This window comes from Aspergillus fumigatus, chromosome 6 (assembly GCF_000002655.1).
Source record: "Aspergillus fumigatus Af293 chromosome 6, whole genome shotgun sequence".
Classification (NCBI taxonomy): Eukaryota; Fungi; Ascomycota; class Eurotiomycetes; order Eurotiales; family Aspergillaceae; genus Aspergillus; species Aspergillus fumigatus.
The window spans coordinates 1189383-1210552 of NC_007199.1; the positions used below are offsets into that span (position 1 = coordinate 1189383).

At 49.6% G+C, this 21170-nt stretch overlaps 10 protein-coding genes and 1 non-coding gene across 11 annotated transcripts; 6 read left to right on the top strand and 5 right to left on the bottom strand.

The window, feature by feature from the left end:
- Positions 1-137: 137 nt before the first annotated feature.
- AFUA_6G05010 (CeGAL family transcription factor) lies at positions 138-3546 on the bottom strand. Its single transcript, XM_077804983.1, has 6 exons — positions 3123-3546; positions 2724-3064; positions 2506-2597; positions 1383-2402; positions 724-1321; positions 138-656 (listed from the first exon to the last, which is right to left on the bottom strand). The coding sequence occupies exons 2-6, from the start codon at positions 2802-2804 to the stop codon at positions 342-344; spliced, it is 2106 nt and encodes a 701-aa protein (XP_077661117.1). The 5' UTR covers positions 2805-3064; positions 3123-3546; the 3' UTR covers positions 138-341.
- A 43-nt stretch (positions 3547-3589) lies between these two features.
- On the top strand, positions 3590-5921 carry AFUA_6G05020 (amidase). Its single transcript, XM_742483.2, has 6 exons — positions 3590-3846; positions 3922-4187; positions 4250-4271; positions 4333-4605; positions 4664-4858; positions 4913-5921. Exons 2-6 carry the CDS (start codon positions 3934-3936, stop codon positions 5810-5812), a joined length of 1644 nt encoding a protein of 547 aa, XP_747576.1. The 5' UTR covers positions 3590-3846; positions 3922-3933; the 3' UTR covers positions 5813-5921.
- Positions 5922-6463: 542 nt separating this feature from the next.
- AFUA_6G05030 (polysaccharide deacetylase family protein) lies at positions 6464-7685 on the top strand (the record flags this gene model as incomplete). The annotated part of the gene is made up of 4 exons (XM_742482.2): positions 6464-6569; positions 6629-7206; positions 7284-7387; positions 7445-7685. 4 exons carry the CDS (start codon positions 6464-6466, stop codon positions 7572-7574), a joined length of 918 nt encoding a protein of 305 aa, XP_747575.1. The 3' UTR covers positions 7575-7685.
- A 23-nt stretch (positions 7686-7708) lies between these two features.
- AFUA_6G05040 (replication factor C subunit 4) lies at positions 7709-9283 on the bottom strand. Its single transcript, XM_077804984.1, has 5 exons — positions 9074-9283; positions 8797-9017; positions 8647-8746; positions 8171-8593; positions 7709-8113 (listed from the first exon to the last, which is right to left on the bottom strand). Exons 1-5 carry the CDS (start codon positions 9160-9162, stop codon positions 7888-7890), a joined length of 1059 nt encoding a protein of 352 aa, XP_077661118.1. The 5' UTR covers positions 9163-9283; the 3' UTR covers positions 7709-7887.
- A 56-nt stretch (positions 9284-9339) lies between these two features.
- AFUA_6G05045 (uncharacterized protein) lies at positions 9340-10369 on the top strand. Its single transcript, XM_742480.2, has 3 exons — positions 9340-9992; positions 10064-10132; positions 10218-10369. Exons 1-3 carry the CDS (start codon positions 9623-9625, stop codon positions 10298-10300), a joined length of 522 nt encoding a protein of 173 aa, XP_747573.2. The 5' UTR covers positions 9340-9622; the 3' UTR covers positions 10301-10369.
- A 74-nt stretch (positions 10370-10443) lies between these two features.
- On the bottom strand, positions 10444-11787 carry AFUA_6G05050 (protein GET4; the record flags this gene model as incomplete). Its single annotated transcript, XM_742479.1, has 4 exons — positions 10444-11030; positions 11083-11235; positions 11389-11645; positions 11744-11787. The coding sequence occupies 4 exons, from the start codon at positions 11785-11787 to the stop codon at positions 10444-10446; spliced, it is 1041 nt and encodes a 346-aa protein (XP_747572.1).
- Positions 11788-12290: 503 nt separating this feature from the next.
- On the top strand, positions 12291-14449 carry rai1 (DXO/RAI1 family decapping nuclease; the record flags this gene model as incomplete). Its single annotated transcript, XM_742478.2, has 8 exons — positions 12291-12365; positions 12422-12664; positions 12732-12763; positions 12816-12852; positions 12973-13066; positions 13121-13291; positions 13374-13673; positions 13737-14449. The coding sequence occupies 8 exons, from the start codon at positions 12291-12293 to the stop codon at positions 13880-13882; spliced, it is 1098 nt and encodes a 365-aa protein (XP_747571.1). The 3' UTR covers positions 13883-14449.
- An 11-nt stretch (positions 14450-14460) lies between these two features.
- Positions 14461-16430, bottom strand: AFUA_6G05070 (tRNA dimethylallyltransferase). Its single transcript, XM_742477.2, has 3 exons — positions 16288-16430; positions 15940-16232; positions 14461-15875 (listed from the first exon to the last, which is right to left on the bottom strand). The coding sequence occupies exons 2-3, from the start codon at positions 16036-16038 to the stop codon at positions 14508-14510; spliced, it is 1467 nt and encodes a 488-aa protein (XP_747570.1). The 5' UTR covers positions 16039-16232; positions 16288-16430; the 3' UTR covers positions 14461-14507.
- On the top strand, positions 16412-16527 carry AFUA_6G05075. Its single transcript, XR_013344524.1, has one exon. It is a non-coding gene; the product is annotated as a ribosomal RNA (ribosomal RNA).
- AFUA_6G05080 (putative ABC transporter) lies at positions 16506-17826 on the top strand (the record flags this gene model as incomplete). Its single annotated transcript, XM_742476.2, has 3 exons — positions 16506-16858; positions 16910-17062; positions 17120-17826. The coding sequence occupies exons 1-3, from the start codon at positions 16837-16839 to the stop codon at positions 17824-17826; spliced, it is 882 nt and encodes a 293-aa protein (XP_747569.2). The 5' UTR covers positions 16506-16836.
- Positions 17827-18044: 218 nt separating this feature from the next.
- AFUA_6G05090 (Elongator subunit ELP2) lies at positions 18045-20667 on the bottom strand (the record flags this gene model as incomplete). The annotated part of the gene is made up of 2 exons (XM_742475.2): positions 20431-20667; positions 18045-20363 (listed from the first exon to the last, which is right to left on the bottom strand). Exons 1-2 carry the CDS (start codon positions 20557-20559, stop codon positions 18045-18047), a joined length of 2448 nt encoding a protein of 815 aa, XP_747568.1. The 5' UTR covers positions 20560-20667.
- Positions 20668-21170: the final 503 nt, after the last annotated feature.

Here is a 21170-nt window from a genome sequence, read left to right on the forward strand (position 1 = left end):
AAAATAAGATAAAATAAAAATAAAAGTAAAAGTAAGTTAAAATTTGCCCTGCATGTTCCATATGGACGTCTCAGGGTTGAGCTGGGGTCCTGTCAACCTATTTGAAGGTCACTGGAGGTGAATCCCGAGCGAAGGTGCTCACATTACGTTGATCATCCAGCGCAGGCACGGCATGAGTATGTTATTCTGTTCCCGAGATGTTGTACATCTCCGGACAATTCTTCTATGGATATGAATGTGTAGAATACATGAAATAATCCCCCATAGAGAGTCCGACATGAACTTAAAAAAAATACAGTATCAAAGACGTGCAAGCTCATGAAGTTGGTTATATACAAATGTCACGTTTGCGCCCAGTTGCTGCACCCAACCCCGACGATGTGCAAAGAACTCAGATACGCCTTGAATTTTTCCATAAAGGGGTGATTGCCCCCTCGGAGTGTATTCAAAAGCAACATAAAATCCTCGGCCAACGACTGAGTAGAATGCACGGCTGCTGTGTTTGGAGACATGGCTCCCACTAGGCTTCCAGGAGGGGCGACGCCTGGTCCTGCCATGGAGCCAGCCACCGAGGCTGTAGAATGCTCACCAAGAGGCTGGCGGACATTGGCAGAGATTCCAATCGCACTGACCGCAATGTCGTACAGCTTCTCAACCTGCGCGCGCGCACGTGAGTAACGCGAAAAATTAAAATAGGTTTTTGTTCGGATGGACTGTACTCACTAGGCCAATTCCATGAGCTTCCATTGAGCTAAGCCGTAATGACTGGCATATCTTCAACGCGTCCACAGCAACCGTGATGGCGTATTCGAAAGACAACTCCGGGTGGTCGGAAACAGGTCTCAGGAGACCGTGAGTGGAGCACAACACCCACACCCGATTCTGCAGCCATTTCTTCGTGATAAACACATCGGCACACTGTGTCTCCCGCATGCTGATTGTCGGTTGGACGCTCTGGACCTCACCGGGGACTGACTTGGTGCGTTCAAACCAGTCATATCCCTTATATCGCTCGGACTCGCAGACTCTGCGGAGATTTTGATGGATGGACAAAGCCTTCTCCTCGGTGAGATTATTACAATAGCCTGAATTGACGTTGCAGCGCTGATTCCAACAATCAACCACCTCTTCATCGATGGCATCGAACAACTCCATTAAACGGGCCAGACCCAGCATTCCCTCGGCATCTTTTTCGTTGTGAACTATGATACCGGAAACAACGCTGTGTGTTGCATTGTGGATAAAATCATGGACAGAACGCATGGTGAACCCCGGTCTCCCCCAGAAAGTGATGGGATGTCGCCGTTGCAGGGCATAGGCTCTTTCGAGGATGTTTGTCAGCACATATCGATTTGGCACATCTAGTTGGTTGAATCCCATACCTCTCTGTAATAGACAAGACCAGATAGGTCCGCAATCGTTGGCCCCTTTCGTCGTTGGGTATATCCCGATACGAGTCAGGGTTGTTCAAACCCAGTGTCGCTGCAAGGTCTAGGGCCTCCCGGAGTCGGAGCCACGCAGCATTGTGTTGGTTGCTGCCGAAAAGACATCCAAACAGGAAAAAGCTGGTGAGAACAGCCTCGATTGTTGGATGTTCCCCAAAGTCAGAGCAGCTCCGCATTTTCGTCGCCTCGTTCATCATCGATCTGGCCTGGCTGGCTCGGGACGAGGAAGTGGGCCGTTCGTCGATCTCGATAGGTTGCGTCAGGGAGAAAGCGCATAAAGATAATAGCATGGCGCCGAACTGCGGGTTTCTACGATGTTCTTGGGCCAGCATGCGAATGAACAAGGAGGACCTGTTCAATACAGGCAAAGTCGGGTGCAGACGGTCAAAGTAGACTTCAATCCACGGAATCATGTTGGCCTCGACGATTGATGCCGGCCACGTTGTTCTCGTCGGAACGGGTCCGGCTGGCATGACCCCCATAGTAGAAAGAGCCAAGTTTGAAGTGTCCACATGATGCGGCTGCAATCCAGCAGCTTCCTGCTCCGGTTGGATGATCGACGGCAGCGATGCCTTTAGGTAGATATTGCTTCCTGGAAACTCGAATACAGGCACCTGCGCATCTAGATTGTCGGGGAGCCAGTACTCAACATCGCTGCGCTCATTCCAACTGATGGCAGAATTGGTCTGAGAATCTACTGACGAGGTATCTGTTGCAGGCCACGACGGCCCGATCGAGGTGTTTGAACGCGGCGGTACTACGTCCGTCGATACTGAGGCCTCCCCACGCTGGGGGATAGGCCACTGGGTGGGATCCTGCACCGACGGGGCAACACCATGCTGTCCCGTCTCCCGCGAGGTAATCGGCCTCTGGTACGGATAGGCGTCTGAAAGAGACGACTGGGAACTCTTACGTAACAGCTGAGTCTGTTGTTGCTGGCGAATTTGGGACACACGACTGTTTGGCGAGCATCGAAAAATGCGCAGATGGTTAGAGATGGACGGATTCTCAAATAGAACATCCGAGCATAAATAACCACGCAATTGGTTCAAAAACTCACTTGCCAGTTGGCCCCCGCTTTTTCTGGGGCTGTAAGAAGAGGCATTCAAACCCCATCTGACTGCACGCGCGACATGGTTGCGAAAGACTGCACTGTATAATCCTAAGCAGATTAGCATAAACAGCCTCCTCGTCGGTCGGAGTTACTCCTTATGGAATAATGATCATCAGGAACGAGACCAGAGGGGGAAATGAGAAGGGGGGGTCAGTTCAACTTGCTTTTATCTTACGCAGTCGGCAATTATCACAAGCTCTTCGGACCGGTGTTTTCTTCACGGCATTTGTAGGACTCGGGTTCATGGTGGCATATTTGAGAGTGGAGTTTTTTTCGTGTGGAGTGGAGAGAACAATGGGGGAGGAGAGCAAAAGGGCAGTCCGTACAACTGAAAGCAAGGGCAAGGTAGTTATGAGGAATTATGCTGAGCTCAAGGGGATAAATGATGAACTTAATACTTATTGATCATCAGTTCAAAGCAGAGATGGTCCAGATGGGGTTGACTTGAAATTGGGAATGAAGAGAGGGCAAAGAAAGGTAGAGCGGATCGTCCGGGGAGGCTGAGCTACTGAGCACCATAGTAGTTAGGTACAGGATTCTCTTAGTTTGGAAATACTACTCACTGTTGCCACTGTTCCCCATCTGCCATCTGATAATCCGATCGGAGCTGTGGTCCGGTCCAGACTCCAGACTTTAATCTATCCTCGAGGAGGGAGGAACTTGAGGGAAAAGGGAGTTTGGGGAGTTTGGGTGACCGTTGGGATGTTCTGTGGATCGTCTCAGGACTAGACCAAGGTAGTAAAGTAGCTAGATTCAAAGGTAGTTTCGTCCCCTGGGCTCGTTTTGCTTCTTCGTCCTTTTTTTCTCCCAAGCATTTGGGCAGCAGAGGCCATCGAATCATAGAATGACTTCTATTGTCGTAATTATTGTCATTCGTACGGAGTACTACAGGCTAAACGCTAGGAGTGAAGCTTAGATAACCGAAATACCTGGACGCCTGCACGCCTGGAACTTAAGGTGTAAGCCGGTGGATTCCGGAGTTATTAAGATGGCACACTAGATAACTATTAGTTATTCTTTCAGACCTATCATCAGCATCAGCATCATGATCATCGGTGTCGTCGTCATACACCAAAATCAATGGACTCATTTATCTGTCTTCAACGACATACTCCAAACGTCTCCGAACTCTCAATTTCTCGACTTTTAACCCCCTTTCGAACCGTCTATTTCCTCGCGTTTGACCTAGAGCCAGTGGGATCCACGAGGCTGAGAGTGTCATTTCTAATCACGTTCAGAACTTAGAATTTAGATGTGACATGTCACAGTAACAGCTGCCTTAGTTAAGTACGCGCTTTGAAACTTGCACTCCGCTATCAATCCTTCTAGCCCCAGTATTTCGATTCCGGATAACAGTGCTAGATCCAACACAAGATGGGCAGCGTCCGGACCTGGGAGCAAACAGTGACTGAGAAACGCTCTGTACGAGATCGGGCTCTAGAACCATATATGACCAGCGATATTGAACAGCGCCCACCTCAAATTCAAAATACGCATCACCGTACCTGCATTCATGACGATACTACCATCCAGGAGATTACGGACATTGACAGCGTTCCTGTTCTCCTTGAACGTTTGAAACGGGGCCAATATACTGCGGAACAAGTAAGCCTTGCCTATATCAAAAGGTAAACTTCAACGAAGAAGCCCCTGCGACTAGAAGGATGGACTGATCACCGAATTTCATCAGAGCCACAATTGCGCATCAACTTGTGAGTTTACGTTGTGCCTGAAGAGTTCATATAGTGAAGTTGAGCTTACGTCGCATCATAGACCAATTGCCTGACAGAAGTTGTTTTCGAAGATGCTCTTGAACAAGCTAGACGCCTGGACCAGCTGTTTGAGGAAAAAGGTCAACTCGCGGGCCCTCTTCACGGCATTCCCGTCACTCTCAAGGATCAATTCAATATCAAAAAAGTCGATACGACTTTAGGTTACGTAGGCCGCTCGTTTGCTCCAGCTTCCGAGGATGCAGTGCTTGTTGAGATGTTAAAAGGTATGGGTGCTGTTATCATCGCAAAGACAAACTTGCCGCAGAGCATTATGGTCTGTATCCCGCTGGGACCGTAAATCAAAGGTACGAGTGAACTAACCTTTTCTTCAGTGGGCCGAAACTGAGAACCCGCTCTGGGGTCTAACGGTCAACCCACGAAATCCTCTATTCACTCCTGGAGGCTCGACAGGGGGTGAAGGAGCTTTACTGGCTTTGCATGGCTCAGTTCTGGGGTTCGGAACCGATATTGGAGGAAGCATCAGGATCCCGCAGAGTATCAACGGTCTGTATGGTTTCAAACCAAGTGTATGTTCTACGAGCATTGATACCGGTGAAGAGTCAGGTCTGATACTAGTATAGAGCAGCCGTTTTCCTTACTACGGTGTCCCGGTCTCGACCGAGGGTCAAGAACATGTTCCCTCGTCTATAGGGCCTATGGCAAGAGACCTCTCGTCACTCGCTTATGTCTGCCGCATATTTGCAAACGCTAAACCGTGGAAGTTGGACCCTAAATGCGCTCCCCTCCCGTGGAACGAGGATAGCTTTGGAGATGCACTATCCAGGCCCCTCGTCGTCGGCCTGATTCTGGACGATGGAGTCGTGAAAATACACCCCCCTGTCGAAAGAGCCCTCCGAGAGCTATCCGCTAAATTAGAATCTCGGGGCCATGAGGTCGTGGTCTGGGACGCATCGGATCATTTCGACTATATCAAGCTCATGGATCAATACTATACTGCTGACGGATGTGAGGATATTCGGCGCGACGTAGAGGTCGCTGGGGAGCCTTACATCCCTCACGTTGAAGCCCTAATTAACCGTGGGAAGGCGATCTCTGTCTATGAATACTGGCAACTCAACAAGCAAAAAACTACACTTCAAAAGAGATATCTTGATAAGTGGAATACTGTTCGGTCGCAGTCAGGGAAGCAAGTCGATATTCTCCTTGGTCCAACGATGCCACATGCGGCTGTCCCCCATCGCAGTGTGCGTTGGGTAGGTTACACCAAGATCTGGAATCTCCTTGACTACCCTGCACTCACCTTTCCTGCCGATCAAGTGCGGGCAGACAGGGATCGATTGCCAGACGAGCTCTATCGCCCAAGAAACGAGCTGGACGGCTGGAATTGGGGCCTCTATGACCCGCTGACAATGAACGGCCACCCGATAAATCTTCAGATTGTTGGTAGAAAGCTCGAAGAAGAGAAGGTCTTGGGAGCGGCAACAGTCATTGAGAAGATCTGGAGGACTGCCAAAACGTAGAGATCTTGTCTAACTTATATCCGTAGAACGTGAGGTTTCTTTCTAACTCCAATGGCGACTGTATATATGTACACCTCTTACCAGCATCATCCGCTCGGTACTATTACAAAAGCATCTGAGCTCTAGAGAGGCTGTATCCTTTAGCTTTCTGCTCAGACATCTGCTTTTCGATTCCCATGACCTTCGAATTGGAGTCGTGTTGCTCCCTTCTCCAATTCTTCCCCTCACAACGACTGGGCAAGTGTTGTCTGCTTATAGCCAGGCCAACCCCGCCCTTGGCTATCTGCCCCTGCATATCCGAATCAAGAGGGGAAATGACCAAACCAAGACTTTCCATCGAGCTACATATAGAGTTGCACTTAATGACGCATGTGGAGTCGAACCTAGAGGCCTCATCTACCCCTCAATCGAACGTCTGCCAAAATGGGTAGGTCGTAACTCCAGGGCCAATGGGCTGATAAACAGCAGGATACAAGCGATACGGATTGGTTACTTATCTTATCATAGTTCTGACTGTTTCTCCAATGTGGCTGATTTGATATCAAGCCAGGTGGAGCAGACTCGCCATACAAATACTGGTGCAAACTCGATTGTCCAAGCCGTCTTCATCATAGACATCTTCTTGCAAAGCTCAGTACTCAATTCGGGATCATGGGCAAGAAACGTGTATTGGTCGCCTATGGAGTGGATATCGATGCTGTTGCGGGGTGGCTGGGGTCCTACGGTGGTGAGGATAGCTCGAACGATATCAGTCGAGGTGAGATACTGCGCATACACTCAAACAAGACAAGTAGTTCTTACTGACTGTCCTCACAGGACTCTGGGCTGGTCATGTGGGAACGCCACGTCTCTTGAAGCTCTTCGATAAATATAACATCAAAGCCACATGGTTCATCCCCGGCCACTCCCTGGAGACCTTCCCAGAAGAATGCGCCCAAGTGAGAGATGCAGGTCACGAGATCGGGTTACACGGCTACAGCCATGAAAATCCCAGCGACATGACTCCCGAGCAGCAAAAGGACGTTCTGGACAAGACGTACCGCATGTTGACAGACTTCTGCGGCAGACCGCCTCGGGGCATCGTGGCGCCCTGGTGGGAAACGAGTAAGGAGATGGCGGATCTCCTGCTTGCGTACGGAATCGAATACGACCACTCCATGTCCCATCATGACTGCCAGATGTACTGGCTTCGGACAGGGGACACTTGGACCAAGATAGACTATAGCCAGAAAGCGGAGACCTGGATGAAGCCGCTGGTCCGCGGCCAGGATACTGGACTTGTAGAGATCCCCGGGAATTGGTACATTGATGACTTGCCGCCAATGATGTTCATCAAGAATGCGCCTAATAGTCATGGATGGGTGAATCCAAGGGACATCGAGGATATTTGGAAGGTCTGTTACCTGGGACCGTGACCGGGCCAAGGCTAGGCTGTCACTGTGCACGCGGGCTGAACTGATACCTGTACCAGGACCATTTTGACTACTTCTACCGAGAGTATGACAGCTTTGTCTTTCCGATGACAATTCATCCCGATGTTTCAGGCCGGCCCCATGTCCTTCTCATGCATGAAAGGTAAGTCTGTTGCTTGCGTAAGTCTATCCGAGATTTCCGAGGCCGACTAGACTACAGGATCATCGAGCATATCAACAAACATGAGGGTGTGGAATGGGTAACATTTGAGCAAATGTGCGATGAGTTTAAAAAGAACAACAAGCCTCCAGAGGGTGCCAAAATGCCGGTTACTCCGGTTTTGGAGTAGAGCTGGTATCCGGCCGAGCTCCTTGATGCTCGTAGCTCTGTGAGGCATCCACAATAACGTGGCGTATCCCTCTGTCACGAGTCTTGGTTAAGTGCTTAGTGTATTCGGCACGCCGTGCTTGATTGAACACATATGAATATCTAATTGGATTCAATTTGTTTAAACACAGATTGCCATTTGAAGATTCTCGCGGACGCATTGAGTTCAAATACACCAATTCAGCTCGTTGCATTAAAGAGAGGCTCAGACTTCTCGTCCGTTGGAACGCCGTAACACCATGTACATGTCCTTTGGAAATGCTTTTCGCGGATATCTAGGCCTTCGGAGGCTCAAACAGTTGGGGTTTCATATTGATTTTGCAAAGCTTGGATACGCAGCCACTCAGTTGAAGGAGCGATTGCACACCGTCGAGAATGCGCATGTGTGTGAATCCAATCTCCCTGATAAATTCCAGCTTAGAATGCTCTGACAAAGTCGGAATTGTCTTGGTGACTCGAAACATGGTGCTGATGATATCATGAGATGAGTAACCGAGGTCCCTAAGAGTTATCAGAATATCGATGACGAAGCAATAATCGAACGCATCATGCGCATACCATAACTCGTTCAGGGTTTCTAGGGCAGCGTCGACCTTCCCTTCCCAGCATGCCTTGATCATAGCTTGGACCTTGATCGGGTGTGGGCTATCGACCACACGAAAGACATTATCTCCACTGACCAGACCAAAACCTGACCATGTGCTCTGCAGGTTATTGATAGCCTGACGCATATCTCCCTCAGCACTGAAAACCAAGGCAGCGATCCCATCTTCTGTGTGTTCCACCTTCTCAGCGTCGCATATCTGTTTCAATCGTTTCACCACCTGTGCGTCTGTCAGTCGGGCGTAGCGCAGGATAGCGCATCGAGACTGGATGGGTTCAATGATCTTATTTGACTGGTTGCAAGCAAATGCGAACCGTGTTGTTGAAGAATAGATTTCCATCGTTCGTCGTAATGCCTGCTGCGCGCCAGGAGTCATGCTATAAATGATCAGCGACCAGTCGCACATATTTTGAATCCTCTAGTTTCATACCTATCCGCTTCATCGAGAATGACAATCTTGTGACGGCCCGGTGGGAGCGTCACCTTCTTCTGGGCAAAGCCTTTGATCCGACTTCTGACAACATCGATACCTAGCAAATCGTCAGATTGGACCAGAATGGGTTGACTCAGAATGACATGCCTCGTTCGTCACTAGCATTCAGTTCCAATACCGCCTCCTTATAAGCCTCTCCTAGTAGTTGCCTCGCCAAGCACAGAATCGAGGTAGTCTTTCCTATACCAGGCATGCCCGAGATGATAACGTGGGGCATGTTGCCATCTTTGGCTATAATTTTCAATCGCTCAATTGTTTCTGTATTGCCGACGATGTCATCGAGGAATATTGGTCGGTATTTCTCCACCCTAAAAAGTCATTATTAGAAATTGTCAGGTAGAACATCCTGATCTTGTTTACAAACCAGGGTAGTTCATAATCAGGCGGAGCTCCCGCAGTAACAGCCCTGAGGCTATTTCGAGAAGCACTTGCTGAGGATTCTGCTTGCACCATTGCGAAGGGTTGAATGCAGGAATAGTGGGCTGTTGAGGAGTTCCTTCTTGTAATGCGACACAATAGGCAGGTTATCTGTTAGGCGAACTGGTTTTCAGAAGACGCGAAGATTGGAGACGCGTCGAAACGGACCAAATTGGGCTTAATTGTGTCTCCGGATCAATTCCGCCCTTTGATCTCCACCACTGCCACCAACATTGGCTGGTTATTGTTATGCCTCAGCATTCATTTTATTGTTCTAGGATCAATCTTTTGTTGCAGCCTCGATTAGCATGAATTGTCTTGACACTCATTTCAAAGGCGCATCTAATTCAATCACGTCACATTACAGGCACCTATTTTTGGGCCAAAAGGTAGTCGACAAGCATAACAGGTTCTAGTCAGCTCCTCGCAGCACATCGGCCCTGCTAGGTGCTTTCTCCATCAACCTAAGACCCGTTCCTACAGATCACCCTCGAGGATGGGCACAACCTCCGTCAGACGCAATCTCTTCCATCACAACCTCAGCAGACGTCCGGTCTCTGCTACGCCTGGGTCGATGCCAAGCAGCAGAAGCAATGGGGTTTCGGGTCCTCCCTCTCACATGCTACAGTCCTCCTCCGAGTCAATGGGCCCCTCTCTGACTTCTGGTTCCTTGGACAACGGAGATATCGTGGTCAGAGACAAAAACGGTGGCTACAAGCTTGACATTCCTGTTCTTCCGCCTGCCATTACCAGCGAAAATGGTGACGGGATGGATGGTTTGGACGAGAGTGGAACTAGCGGGGGAGCAGGAACTACGGCTGTCGATTCAGCTAGCCAAACTGACATCAGTGGGCGAGAAAAAGAAAGTACGTTGGCAGGCTAGAAAAAACGTACTGGTGGCCTGAATGAAGGAGCTGACGTGACCGGTCTGTCGAAGAGATCGAGGCAAGTCTAGCAGAATTGATGTATCGAAACCGAAACAGACAAATGAGCAATGAACCAGCCGGTAAGTGCATGCGAACGGTGGGTCCAACGTGGTCCTGTCTGATCCTCTGCTTCCTTACTGTTTATCAAACACTAATCATCGACAGAGATCCTCAATCTTATCCACCAAAATCTCCGAAGTAGAGTGGCAGCGCTCGAGGAAGACAACTGGATGTACGATCAGAAGTAGATCCACGTGCCTAAAGCCAGCCTGCGGGCATCTAACCAAGCCAAGTACCACTGGATAATCACGCTTTAATTATCTAACTGGTATCTACTTGCTTAGTATGTTCAAGATACATATATCACGCACGAGGTCGTGCCCTGGTTCACCTAATCGAGCTCCATGCTGGCCGGCGGCGCCTCCACGGTCTTCGACTGACTCCGTCCCTGGGGTGTTCTCCTACTTCCGCCCTGGTTCTGACCTCCGAACAGCATACTGCCCATCATGTCCAGAAGTGGGTTACCTTGTCTCGGAACCTTGATCGCGAAGTATTGCTCGCCTATCTGTGACAAAGCATCATCCCAGATCCCTACTTCTCGGATCTGCGATGCATAATGGGCAGTCAACTGCTTGAAAAGGTCTGCGCTGCCTCGCTGAATAGTGAGAAGCAGCATGCTTATGAAGTTCAGCAAAGGCAGAGACGGGAAAACTCGAACGTCGGAGCTGGCGCTGCTGACTTCTTGTACGCCGAGGGATGTATTTGAGGAAGAGAGCCGTGAGGTGAAGACAAGGAAGGCTTTATTAGCGTTCCGGAGGTTACCAACTAACAAGTAAGGAAAGACTGCACGAGAGGCGTATATAGCTGCCGTATGGGGTTCGTCGTTCGTGTACCACTCGTACTCGAGCTTCGCGAGTGTTTCAGCAGATTCGGAGGTTCCAAGGACGAGATGCTTCTCGGCGTCATATGGCTCATTGTCTGACACATAGTCAATACGTTGTAGATTCAAGGTCATATGTGGCCCACGAACCTTCAGCATATACCGAACCAGCCGCATGGTGCAGCTCCGCATCTCCTCTCTCCACAGGACCGAACCGTCCGCTCCAGCCGATCATCTCCTGAATGAATCTCTTCCTCGTGGGCTCTTCCGAAGGGAATTCACGAAGAAGCTCGATTAAGCGCTCTATATGAAGTTGCATCGTTAGCCGATTCGATCTCGGAAAGTTCACTATCCTTAGCCCACCGGCGATCCGCTAGTTCCATGTAGATTCACTCGAAAAGCCTTCCATCCTTAAAGAGATAGCATGTAATGCTCAATAGACAAGATCAAACTCACTCTTTCGGGCTCGACCCTCCGCATCATCGTCTCCTCCAGTAATCCCCCACCCCGCCTTAGTGTACACCTCATCTACCAACATAATAGCCAAGTCACCTCCACTTGCGGAAGCGCCCTGTTGAGATCCAGCTCTCAGAAGAGCGGTCGCACCGCCAGCCAATATTTCAGCAGCGGCCTCATAATTGGATTGTTTGATGTATCGCGCAGCGATGACACGGAGTTGTTGGTGAGCTTCGTAGTAAGCACCGGAGGCGATTCTGCAGATGAGAACCAACGTTAGTATCCACTTTCCTTTTTTCGAAAGTTGGGAAAACAAGACACCCTTGTCGTATGTCAAAGCTCGGGGCAAACTCACTTCTCGCGCTGCCGAGCAATCGTCTTGTCGATGCGTGAGGTCATCTCGGAATGTGCTCACAGGTGACTGGGGAACCGCCAGGGGGAACAGCAAAGGAGGGGAGTTGCGTCAAGCGTATAAAGGAGTTAAGATTTCCGATTTAATGTGAACAGACAAGCTTGTAGGGGGGTTCCAGCCTAGGTGGATAACAAAACAAAATCACCGATAGCTGGGAGCGGCCGAGTGTCGAGAACTTTTGGTGGGGAACTCCCCTGGTGTCTTCCAGAACCGCGGAGCTTCTCCATATACAGGCCCCTTGTTACTTGGGCGGAAAATACTCCAACCCAGCAAGTTTGACATGCATCGATCAATCGAGGTGTAGTTGTTCCTCATTTGAACATCTGTCAGCGCATGTAGACGATCATATGTACTGGTGTCTTTCTCTATTTAACAATCCGGATTGGTCGCAAGCAGCCTATATAGATGCCTGAGCTTCAAATAGCTTCCCCTTGGAGAATCACTTGATTTTCTTTAACAATAGGCCCGATACGCATCGAGCGAAGCAGTTATGGATGGAGGTACATTTGACATCCAGCCAATTGGCCGCTTCTATGGCTCAAATACCACAATCCGACGTCCAAGGGTATGTCCTTTTCCGTGTTAATTCGAGACAAAAATTTGAGAAATAACCCGAAACAGGAGATCACTTGCTTCTCATATGATGCTGAGCATAAGTTTCACCTCGGGGATTCGTCCCTGCGGTACTATTATACGCCGCGCCTCCCCGCGGATTTGAATCGAGGCTTCGACACTTTCCAGAAGCTAGATGATACCGCCGACGAGCATCTAGACGCTTTGCTAGAGACCATTATGGCTCTGGAAAAAGAGACAGGAAAGCGATGCGAGGCCGATATCATCACATGGAGAGGCATGATGACGAAAGTAAGTAGCTCAAGACTCTTGTTTTATCCGGAAGGTGGCGATGACTGATACTGGCGCCTTGGTGTAGATTTTGACTGCTCCTTTTGACAATCTCAACGGGTATGTAGACAGGATATATGCACTGCCTTCATCTTACTGATCTGAGCATTAGTTTCGAAATGAATGCGACTTGTTTCCAGGTAGGCGGTGTCCAAGCTCGTTGATACGTGGTTTACATTTTAACTATGAAGATGCAGGGCACAATGTTTGTATATCCCTCTGAAGGCTCCGCTAGTTCTATGATGCTAATGCGGAATAGATTTATTGAGGAGAACAACCTCTATAAAATTCAGCAAAAACAAATCCAGGAGAATCAAAGAATGCCCCCGGGAATGGCCTCCCAGGATCTGATGGCATACTGGGGTACGGTTACCGCTCCATGAACTGGTTTGACAAAAAGCTAAAATGCAAACTCAGGCTACAAATTTGAAACCTTGTGTTTGCTACAACAGCCATGGGATCCGACCCCTCGGGCCGAGATCGAAAGTCGCGAAGATCTCGTGGTCAACAACAATGCACAATACTGCTCTGTTGTTCGAACAGGCATAGGGAGTACTCGTTTGATTATTGGTGGTGAAGTTGATGCTGGTATGCTCTCCTCACTCTAGTCGAATGCTTCTGGCGATTCTTAGGGGTCGTACCAAAGCCTGTGCTGATGCTGGTGTGCTAGTGTGGGACTGCAAACCCGACCGCAAGGAAGACCCCATCAATTGGGTAGAGCTGAAGACTTCGGCAGAGATCAGGAACGACCGGGACATGATCAAGTATGAACGAAAGCTCCTAAAGTTCTGGGCGCAGTCGTTCCTCCTTGGCGTTCCCAAGATTATTGTTGGTTTTCGCGACAATCATGGGATAGTCCATCGTTTGGAAGAGCTTGAAACGGCCAGTATACCCAATAAGGTAAAGAAGCTTGGACGGGGTACGTGGGATGGCAACATTTGCATCAACTTCGCGGCTGCATTCCTCGAATGTAAGTCTGAAAAAAACGAACTCGAATGCCCCTTCTATGTCCCTTCAGCTAATGGGTTCAAAGGGCTCAAATCAACAATCAAGGAGGGAGGAACGTGGCGAATCCGTAAGCTGGAGAAGTCGTCGCTTATTCAGGTGTTCAAGATTGAGGAGACTGGAACAGGCGATATTATCTCCAGGTCGTTTCTGGATTGGCGATCACGCTCATGATGAGGTGGAGTCGGCGCGTACAAACTGGCTTAACGGCGGAAAGTTCGCATTTCAATTATTTCGGAATGCAACAAACCGCGGCAGGTGTGCGAATCTGTCTGTCGGTTCGACCAAAGCAATGAGGGTGGGCTCGCAGGATTCGGGTCAGGCTATGAAAGTAATGTACTGAGATGCCTGATACTGGTAAGCACTCAACGTGAGCAGCCTGGCCATAGCACTGGCTTTTGAAGCCAGTATCCGGTTCTTGGAGTCCTGTCACTCTGTTGCATTTGATGGGTGAGCATTGCCAGGCCGAAGAAATATAACACTACATCATGCTCGGGGATCGACGCGAAAAAGATGACGTATCATCGCCATCTCGTACCAAGCTGAGAGGCTCTATTTGCCTACGCCAGAGTATCGACAAGGTGATGAAGTGTCCCATCCTCGCATGTCCAGCCGTCATGATACAGGAGACTCGAAATGTTGGGCAAAGGGCGGCATTGAACCACAGTACGGCTCGAGTCACTATGTATAATTTCTCGTAGAATGGATACTGGAAATCTAAGTTGAAGAGGGTTGCTCTTCCTGCCAGAGGAAAGCAGCCAATGTGTTTTTTTTGATGAGGCGAACACACGTCTATTTTCTACTGCGGCGTTGAAGGCTGCTCAGTAGGAGTTGGATTGTCACAATTTTGACCAACACCTAAGGTCTGCTGGTTGCGCAGATACTTTTCACGCTCTGCTCGTTTTGCTGCATTCTTGATTGCCCTCTTGTGGGCACGCCCGTTCAGGTGAATATTCCACTGATCTTGGGTCGCCATCGTTCTACTACAGATCTCACATGTAAAAGTCTGAAGCACGTCGCTGCGCTGTGTCTGCGCCTGAACCTCCCGTGCGCATAGTGTCTCTCTTGCCATGTCCGAGAGAGATTTAGGGTCCGGTCTGGGTTCGTCGTTGAGCAGCGCCTGAGTCAGGTGCTCAGACGGCTCCGTAACCCACCTCTGCCAGTCCTCAACGTTCGTACTGTCCAGAAGATACAAATTTTTTGTCGCACCTGCGTCAGCGAGCGCCTTCCAAAGCTTATTCCGTATCCATTTGATCTGGGATGTCGCATATTGACGCGTTGCAATTTTCACCAGCTCGATCGACGACTGTTTGAGTGCTTCGAGCTCCCCTTCACTCAATTCACCGTTTTCCAGGGCGTCAAAGTAGGGTGCTAACTCCTTGAACCCGATGGAGACCCAGACTCCTCTTGTTTGATCGACAGTAATGCCTTGCCCTTTTTTCTCCCGAATATAAGCCCACATTCTTTGGGCCTCTGCCATCAAGCCTTGTTCCACCATAGAATCTACGCGTTTGGCAAGCCGGCAGTTCAAAGTCTCCTTCTCTGAATGCACCCAGAATATCAGTGTCGGGTAACGGAGCTGTCCTATACCCGGGGAAGACTCTCCATTTGTCCCTGTCGCATATTTCTGACGCTTCTGCTCCGCATAAATCTCGGAGGCCGGCTTGCCGGTCTGAAAGTAAATCTCCAAGGATCGTCGGATTTTGCGCACGTCGTTTGGATGCCACCGACTGGCGATAACGGGATCGACTTCCTTTAATTTTTGAAAGACCACGTCTGGCGGCGCGTCAAGGATAGGCCACTTTGCGGACGTAGGCTTAGTCTCCTTATGAAAATGTGCATCGTCGTCGTCACCCGAGAAGAGGCTCTCCTCAACCAGCTGATCCTTGAAGAGTACCGTCTGTGTGTAGTAGTGCGTTCCTCCGACTAGAATGGGAAGCTTCCCTCGGGAGTGTATGTCCTTTATAAGTCGCAGGCATTCCCTTTTGAAATGCCCTATGCGCCACGGCTCTTCTTCAAAATCGACACAACTGATCAGGTGATGCGGGATGCCATTCCGTTCCTCGAATGGTATTTGATTCGTGATGATGGGTAGGCCACGATACATTTGCATAGCGTCGCCATTTATGATTTCGCCGTTGAATCGGGTGGCTAAATCCACTGCAAGCTATCTACAGTCGTCAGCAGAAAGAACTTCTCTAATGATCCTTCCCTTTCTCCGTCTCCCTCACCTTGGATTTGCCGGTGCCCGTGGCACCGACGACGGCAATGAGGGGCTCCATGGTTGATGGGCGTTTGATGCGCCAGAAAGAGCGGAGAAAGTTGAGCATGGGAGAGCCACACGGAGGGTTGTTTCGTTACGAGTCCATTTTCCCTTGGCTATAAGGTACAAAGCAGATGCTTCAGCGTTCAAGGGGTGTTGTACTACGAGTCTCAAACAAGCGCGGGAAAGAAAAAGAAAGGTGCGCGCAAATATATACATGCGACATTACCTCATCGGTCTCCGCTGCAGCATAAAATTCGGCTTCTCATAGTCAGGTACGTGATATATACCAATATTGCTCAATTGTGAGACTTACGAGAAGCTGTTGACTTTATCCAAATATTCCTCTCCAATGGTCAGTCAGTGTCAGTATCTGAGAGATGCTCAGAAGGGATGGGAACTTCACTATGTAGGTCGTTGTGCTGCAGTTTCTAGTACATACGACCATAGGGTGTGGAAAACAGGGCTTCCCGTCCGCTCAGCCGTACTTAAGCCACACGCCGGCCGGTTAGTAGTTGGGTGGGTGACCACCAGCGAATCCCGGCTGTTGTATGTTTTTTTTTTTTTGTTTTTGGACATTCTTCCCATTTTTTCTTTTATATGTGTCGCTTACCGGTCTGTCATGAGCCACAATCACAGATAATACATTATCAGCCGATAGAGATCCTTCAGCTACTCCGAGAACCAGCGCGACTCAAGTCAAGCTTCATTTCCAGACAGAATAGCGTGAGTAGTCACATGACTTCACATGACATACATTGGAGTGAGGGCACCATAGATTAGCGGCAATCGAGTCATAAGCACGTCGTATTTACAATTTGTTGTGGTCACTTTATTATTCAGAATCAACAAGCCAAATAGTCTTATGAACCCCTTGCCATTTAGAAGTAGTAAGTGATTTTCACACTAGAATAACACTGCCTTAACCGTCGCCGTAGTCCCTCCTCGTCCAGACATGGCAGACTCGGACAATCATACGGGTCCTTCGATCAATGTGAATGGCCTAAATTATAAGTTCCCGGATGGTTCTTCAGGCTTGACAAATGTGTCTCTCAGTCTCCCCGCAGGGAGCCGGACATTGCTCATTGGAGGTGATTTCGTCCCCTCCAGCCTAGATGAGTCGTGACCGATTGTTAACGCCATTCCAGCAAATGGTGCCGGCAAGACCACTCTCCTGCGCTTGCTGGCAGGCAAGCGCTTGGCCCCGACAGATACAGTTTCTGTTTCTGGCAGGGATCCCTTTAAGCACGGCCTCGAAGGGGTGACTTACTTAGGTGTTGAGTGGGTTCTGAACAGCATTGTCCGGACGGACATCGACGTCCCAACGCTCCTAGCATCTGTGGGTGGAGACGCCTATCCCGAGCGCAGGGATGAGCTAGTTGAGATTCTCGACATTGACCTCCGGTGGCGTATGCACGCCGTGTCGGACGGTGAGCGCCGCCGTGTGCAGCTGGCGATGGGTCTGCTGCGCCCTTGGCAGGTGCTCCTGCTGGATGAAATCACCGTGGACCTGGACTTGCTTTCTAGGAGTAACTTCCTTTCCTTCCTCAAGCGGGAGACAGAGACAAGACCCTGCACGATTGTCTATGCCACACACATCCTGGATAATCTGTCGCAGTGGCCCACCCATCTCGTGCATATGCACCTCGGAAACGTTAGGCAATGGGGCCCTATGGAAAACTTCAAAAGTGAGGTTACAGAGACATCAGAGAACAGTCAACTCGGTGAGCTTGTGCTCAAGTGGCTCAAGGAGGACCTGTCGGCCAGAGGACCGAGGAACGGGCAATCCAGCCAGAGCAAGACCTACGGGTCACTGGACGGACTTGGGGGATATGGGCTGGAGAAGCCAACCTGATCAAATTCTCTCCTTTCATTCGGAGAATTGATTCTCTAGGTTTCTACGTTCTCATCAACAAATATTCTGTTCAACCACAATAGCATGACGGCGGTTTACGGTTTGGTTTATGGACAATAAAGGTCAGGCATCATTCAACATTCTCGAGCTTTTCAACACCCATGACATGAGCTCATAATTGCTTTTTTTGTACTTCCGTTGTGTATATACATGGCATTTCACGAAAGCATGTTAGAAATAGCATATACACGCACCGAGGAATCCTCACTTGCCACAGCAAGCTCAAATCTGCTCTGAGTATCTCTAACATCCGTCCGGTGGGACGGCCGCCACGATAATTGGGTGATCGCTCTAGAGGGGGATACCGACCTATCAACAGTAGCAATGTGTCTCGCTTCGAGACCGTCAACTGTCACCTGGTAGATCGATAATTTTCCGCTTTCTTCCCCCGCTGCAAGGAAGAAGGAAGCGTCAAGTATACTTGGAAGAATTGAAACAGCCGTGACCGAGTTTTCTAGAGAGATAGTCGTCTTGCAAGTGAACGAGTCCTGGACCTTCTCCCATAGTTTTATTGATTTGTCTCGGCCAGCCGTCGCGAAGACAGGTTTTGCCACTTGGGGGGCCCATGCCGCATCTAAAATCATTCTAGAATGGCCTTTGGGATTCGATGTCAGAAGCGAGAATGAAGAAGGGTCCTGCCCACTTCGTAGGAAGACAGCCCACTGCCGGTCTCGCCCAACACTGAGAAGGTATCGGTCATCACTCGAAAAACAAAGACTTGTAATAGTCAAAGAATGCGCTTTCAGGGAAGGTCGAATCTCACGCCAGTCAGAAGTGTCGTACAGCCGTATCACCGCATGGTCTATTGAGCTTGCTTTACAAGCAGTCGCAACCAGGGTGCGATCATGGTTCACGGCAACGGCTGATATCTCATAACCGTGGCCATAGAGTTTCTCATGCTCGGGCCATAGTGTATAGCGAGCCAACTGGTCTTCCAGTGGTGGATGCCACAGGTTTGATATCATTGCCTGGTTTGCTTGGACCTGCCGCGCCCCTGCAGCACTCTCTTCGTCTACCTCCATTGGGATGTCATCGCCCACGGCCTGGTTAGACAGGCCGAGAACTGGAATCTGGGCAGTATCTGGAAGCTCTTCGTCCGTTCCTGGTTTGAATCCCGCCAGCTTCTCCAGTAGTTGTGCGATGGGTTTCGGCTCGTTAAACACCCGTAAAAGCTTTTCGTCGGCGCCTGATACAAAGCGAGCGGGTCCCAAGATATCAATGCAGTTCAGATCGTAACCATGAATTTGTGGTCTGGAAAACTCATGCCAAGACTTCAGTCCCTCACGCAACCACTCTGCATGCAGGCGAGTAGTCTGGTCTGCGCTGGTGGAAAGTAAATACCCTCCCGTTGGTTCCCACTGCACACCATTCACAGAGCGCACATGACCCGTAATCCCCAGTGCCTGCAGCCACATATCGCGATCGGCATCATACCTCCATGCCCTCCAGCTACCTGTTCGGCCCAGACTCACGACTTGCCTTCCGTTCGGCGACCAAAGACCAATCCAGAAACCACCAGTGCTTCCTGTAGCTGTGGTAGATCCCTTTTGGACGCTAATCTCTCCCATCCTCTCTACGGAGAGCCATACTCCGGACACTGGGTCCTGCTCCCAGATCGTCAAAGTATTGTCTGCAGAAGCAGAAAGCAGCTGTTGGCGTTCCGTGCTTGGGTTCCAACAGGCGGTGTAAATCCAATCCTCATTTCCAAACAGAAGAGCTTCGAAAGTGACCGAATATTTGGACCCAGCTGCTTCGAACTGATGAGCTTTATTGGATAAGGTGGTTTCAAGTCCTCCAAGCATAGGATCTGCATCATCTGATAGTGCAGACTTGGTGGCCTCTCCTCGTTGAAGCCTCCACAACCGGATATATTTATCTTGACTGGCTGAGGCGAGCAATAGGTCCCCGGACTTGCTTTGTTTATCCTCCGTGAAGGAGAGAGAACGTACCCATGCCTCGTGGCCTGAAAGAGTCGCAGATAGTCTAAAGTTTGCCCCGGCAAGTGTGTCCTCAGAAACATAGACCTGAACATTATTCATCGTGCCGGCGACTGCCAATACCACAGGTTTGTCTTTCAATTCTGTTGACAGCGGTGTTGACAGCGGCTTCAATGATAATGCCAACGGGAAGAAGCGAGGTTTCATCGTAAGACTCTGAAATAGATCGGCCCTTATTACTGTTTCCTGCGTGTCAATCTTCCAGATCTTGACGGTACCATCTGCGGCTCCAGATGCGATGATAGCGACGCCATCGGCAACGGCAATCGTATTTACTGAGCCTGTATGACCCGTAAGAGTATGTGCATGGGCAAATTTGGTGGGGTCGACTGTATCAGCCCGCCATATCCGAATTGTTTGGTCAATGGAGCCGGTAAGAAGTAGCTTCGTACCCGTGGCAGGACATGTGTAGAATCTGACCGCACTGACTTTGTCAGTATGGCCAACGAGGAGGGCATAGACCCCGCGCTGAGAGGCATCCTAGGCCGGAAACAACAGTATTAGTCCGGTTGTGTCGAGACCAATTGAGGCACTGAGAAACTCATACACTTGGATTCCACAAGGCCACATTGTTATCTGCGCCAAAGGCGAGCACGCCTAACTGCACATCCCAGTCTGCGGCGGCCGGATGCCTGTTTCCCCCAACACTGATGTATTCTGTCGTGATTGACGCCATGGATGCGCCTGGCAATGATCGACAATTAGTGATCTGAATTGTTATAGAAGCTCAGCAACAAAGCCCAACTCTGAACACGGAAAGATGGTCGCTATCTTTCGCATGCTGAGAGGAGCGAATGGATTGATGACCACTTTTTGTGCCCGGAATTTAAGCTTATCGATAAGCACGGCCATCCCAGAGCAGCCCCTCTTCGTTTGCAATTTCCTCTCACTCGTACGTCTTCGGTCAAACACGACACCTCGACTATTCCTGAGTTAACATTTGAGAACCACATTTTCTCAAGCTGTGAGCTCAATACAAAGCAGTCATGGCTGACCCTTCTATTGTGAAAGGTGGTGCCGATAGCATCACAATTACTGTTGAGTTCACGTTAGACCACCTTCGAATGTATTGTTTTCACCTCAACGCCTGCTGACTTCCATTCGTACAGCGGTGGTTTGGAGATTCTCTTCTCCAATGAACGAAAACATCATATCACGCTACCCGCTCAAGTAGATGACGGCGGCCGGCCAACCATCGCTTACTTATTACGATATCTGGTTGACAATGTTATGAAAGATCAAAGGAAAGAGCTATTTATAATGGATGACAATGTGTATGTCGCGAAT

Coding starts and splice junctions, on each gene's coding strand:
- AFUA_6G05010 (XM_077804983.1), bottom strand. CDS start 2,804: ATGAACCCGAGTCCTACAAATGCCGTGAAGAAAACACCGGTCCGAAGA. Junction 2,598..2,723: donor GCCGACTGCGTAAGATAAAA/GCAAGTTGAACT, acceptor AGGATTATACAG/TGCAGTCTTTCGCAACCATG. Junction 2,403..2,505: donor AAGCGGGGGCCAACTGGCAA/GTGAGTTTTTGA, acceptor CTCGCCAAACAG/TCGTGTGTCCCAAATTCGCC.
- AFUA_6G05020 (XM_742483.2), top strand. CDS start 3,934: ATGGGCAGCGTCCGGACCTGGGAGCAAACAGTGACTGAGAAACGCTCT. Junction 4,188..4,249: donor AGCCTTGCCTATATCAAAAG/GTAAACTTCAAC, acceptor GAATTTCATCAG/AGCCACAATTGCGCATCAAC. Junction 4,272..4,332: donor CCACAATTGCGCATCAACTT/GTGAGTTTACGT, acceptor GTCGCATCATAG/ACCAATTGCCTGACAGAAGT.
- AFUA_6G05040 (XM_077804984.1), bottom strand. CDS start 9,162: ATGGTGCAAGCAGAATCCTCAGCAAGTGCTTCTCGAAATAGCCTCAGG. Junction 9,018..9,073: donor CCTGATTATGAACTACCCTG/GTTTGTAAACAA, acceptor ATGACTTTTTAG/GGTGGAGAAATACCGACCAA. Junction 8,747..8,796: donor GAATGCTAGTGACGAACGAG/GCATGTCATTCT, acceptor ACGATTTGCTAG/GTATCGATGTTGTCAGAAGT.
- AFUA_6G05045 (XM_742480.2), top strand. CDS start 9,623: ATGGGCACAACCTCCGTCAGACGCAATCTCTTCCATCACAACCTCAGC. Junction 9,993..10,063: donor CAGTGGGCGAGAAAAAGAAA/GTACGTTGGCAG, acceptor GGTCTGTCGAAG/AGATCGAGGCAAGTCTAGCA. Junction 10,133..10,217: donor AATGAGCAATGAACCAGCCG/GTAAGTGCATGC, acceptor AATCATCGACAG/AGATCCTCAATCTTATCCAC.
- AFUA_6G05070 (XM_742477.2), bottom strand. CDS start 16,038: ATGCTCAACTTTCTCCGCTCTTTCTGGCGCATCAAACGCCCATCAACC. Junction 15,876..15,939: donor CGGGCACCGGCAAATCCAAG/GTGAGGGAGACG, acceptor GACTGTAGATAG/CTTGCAGTGGATTTAGCCAC.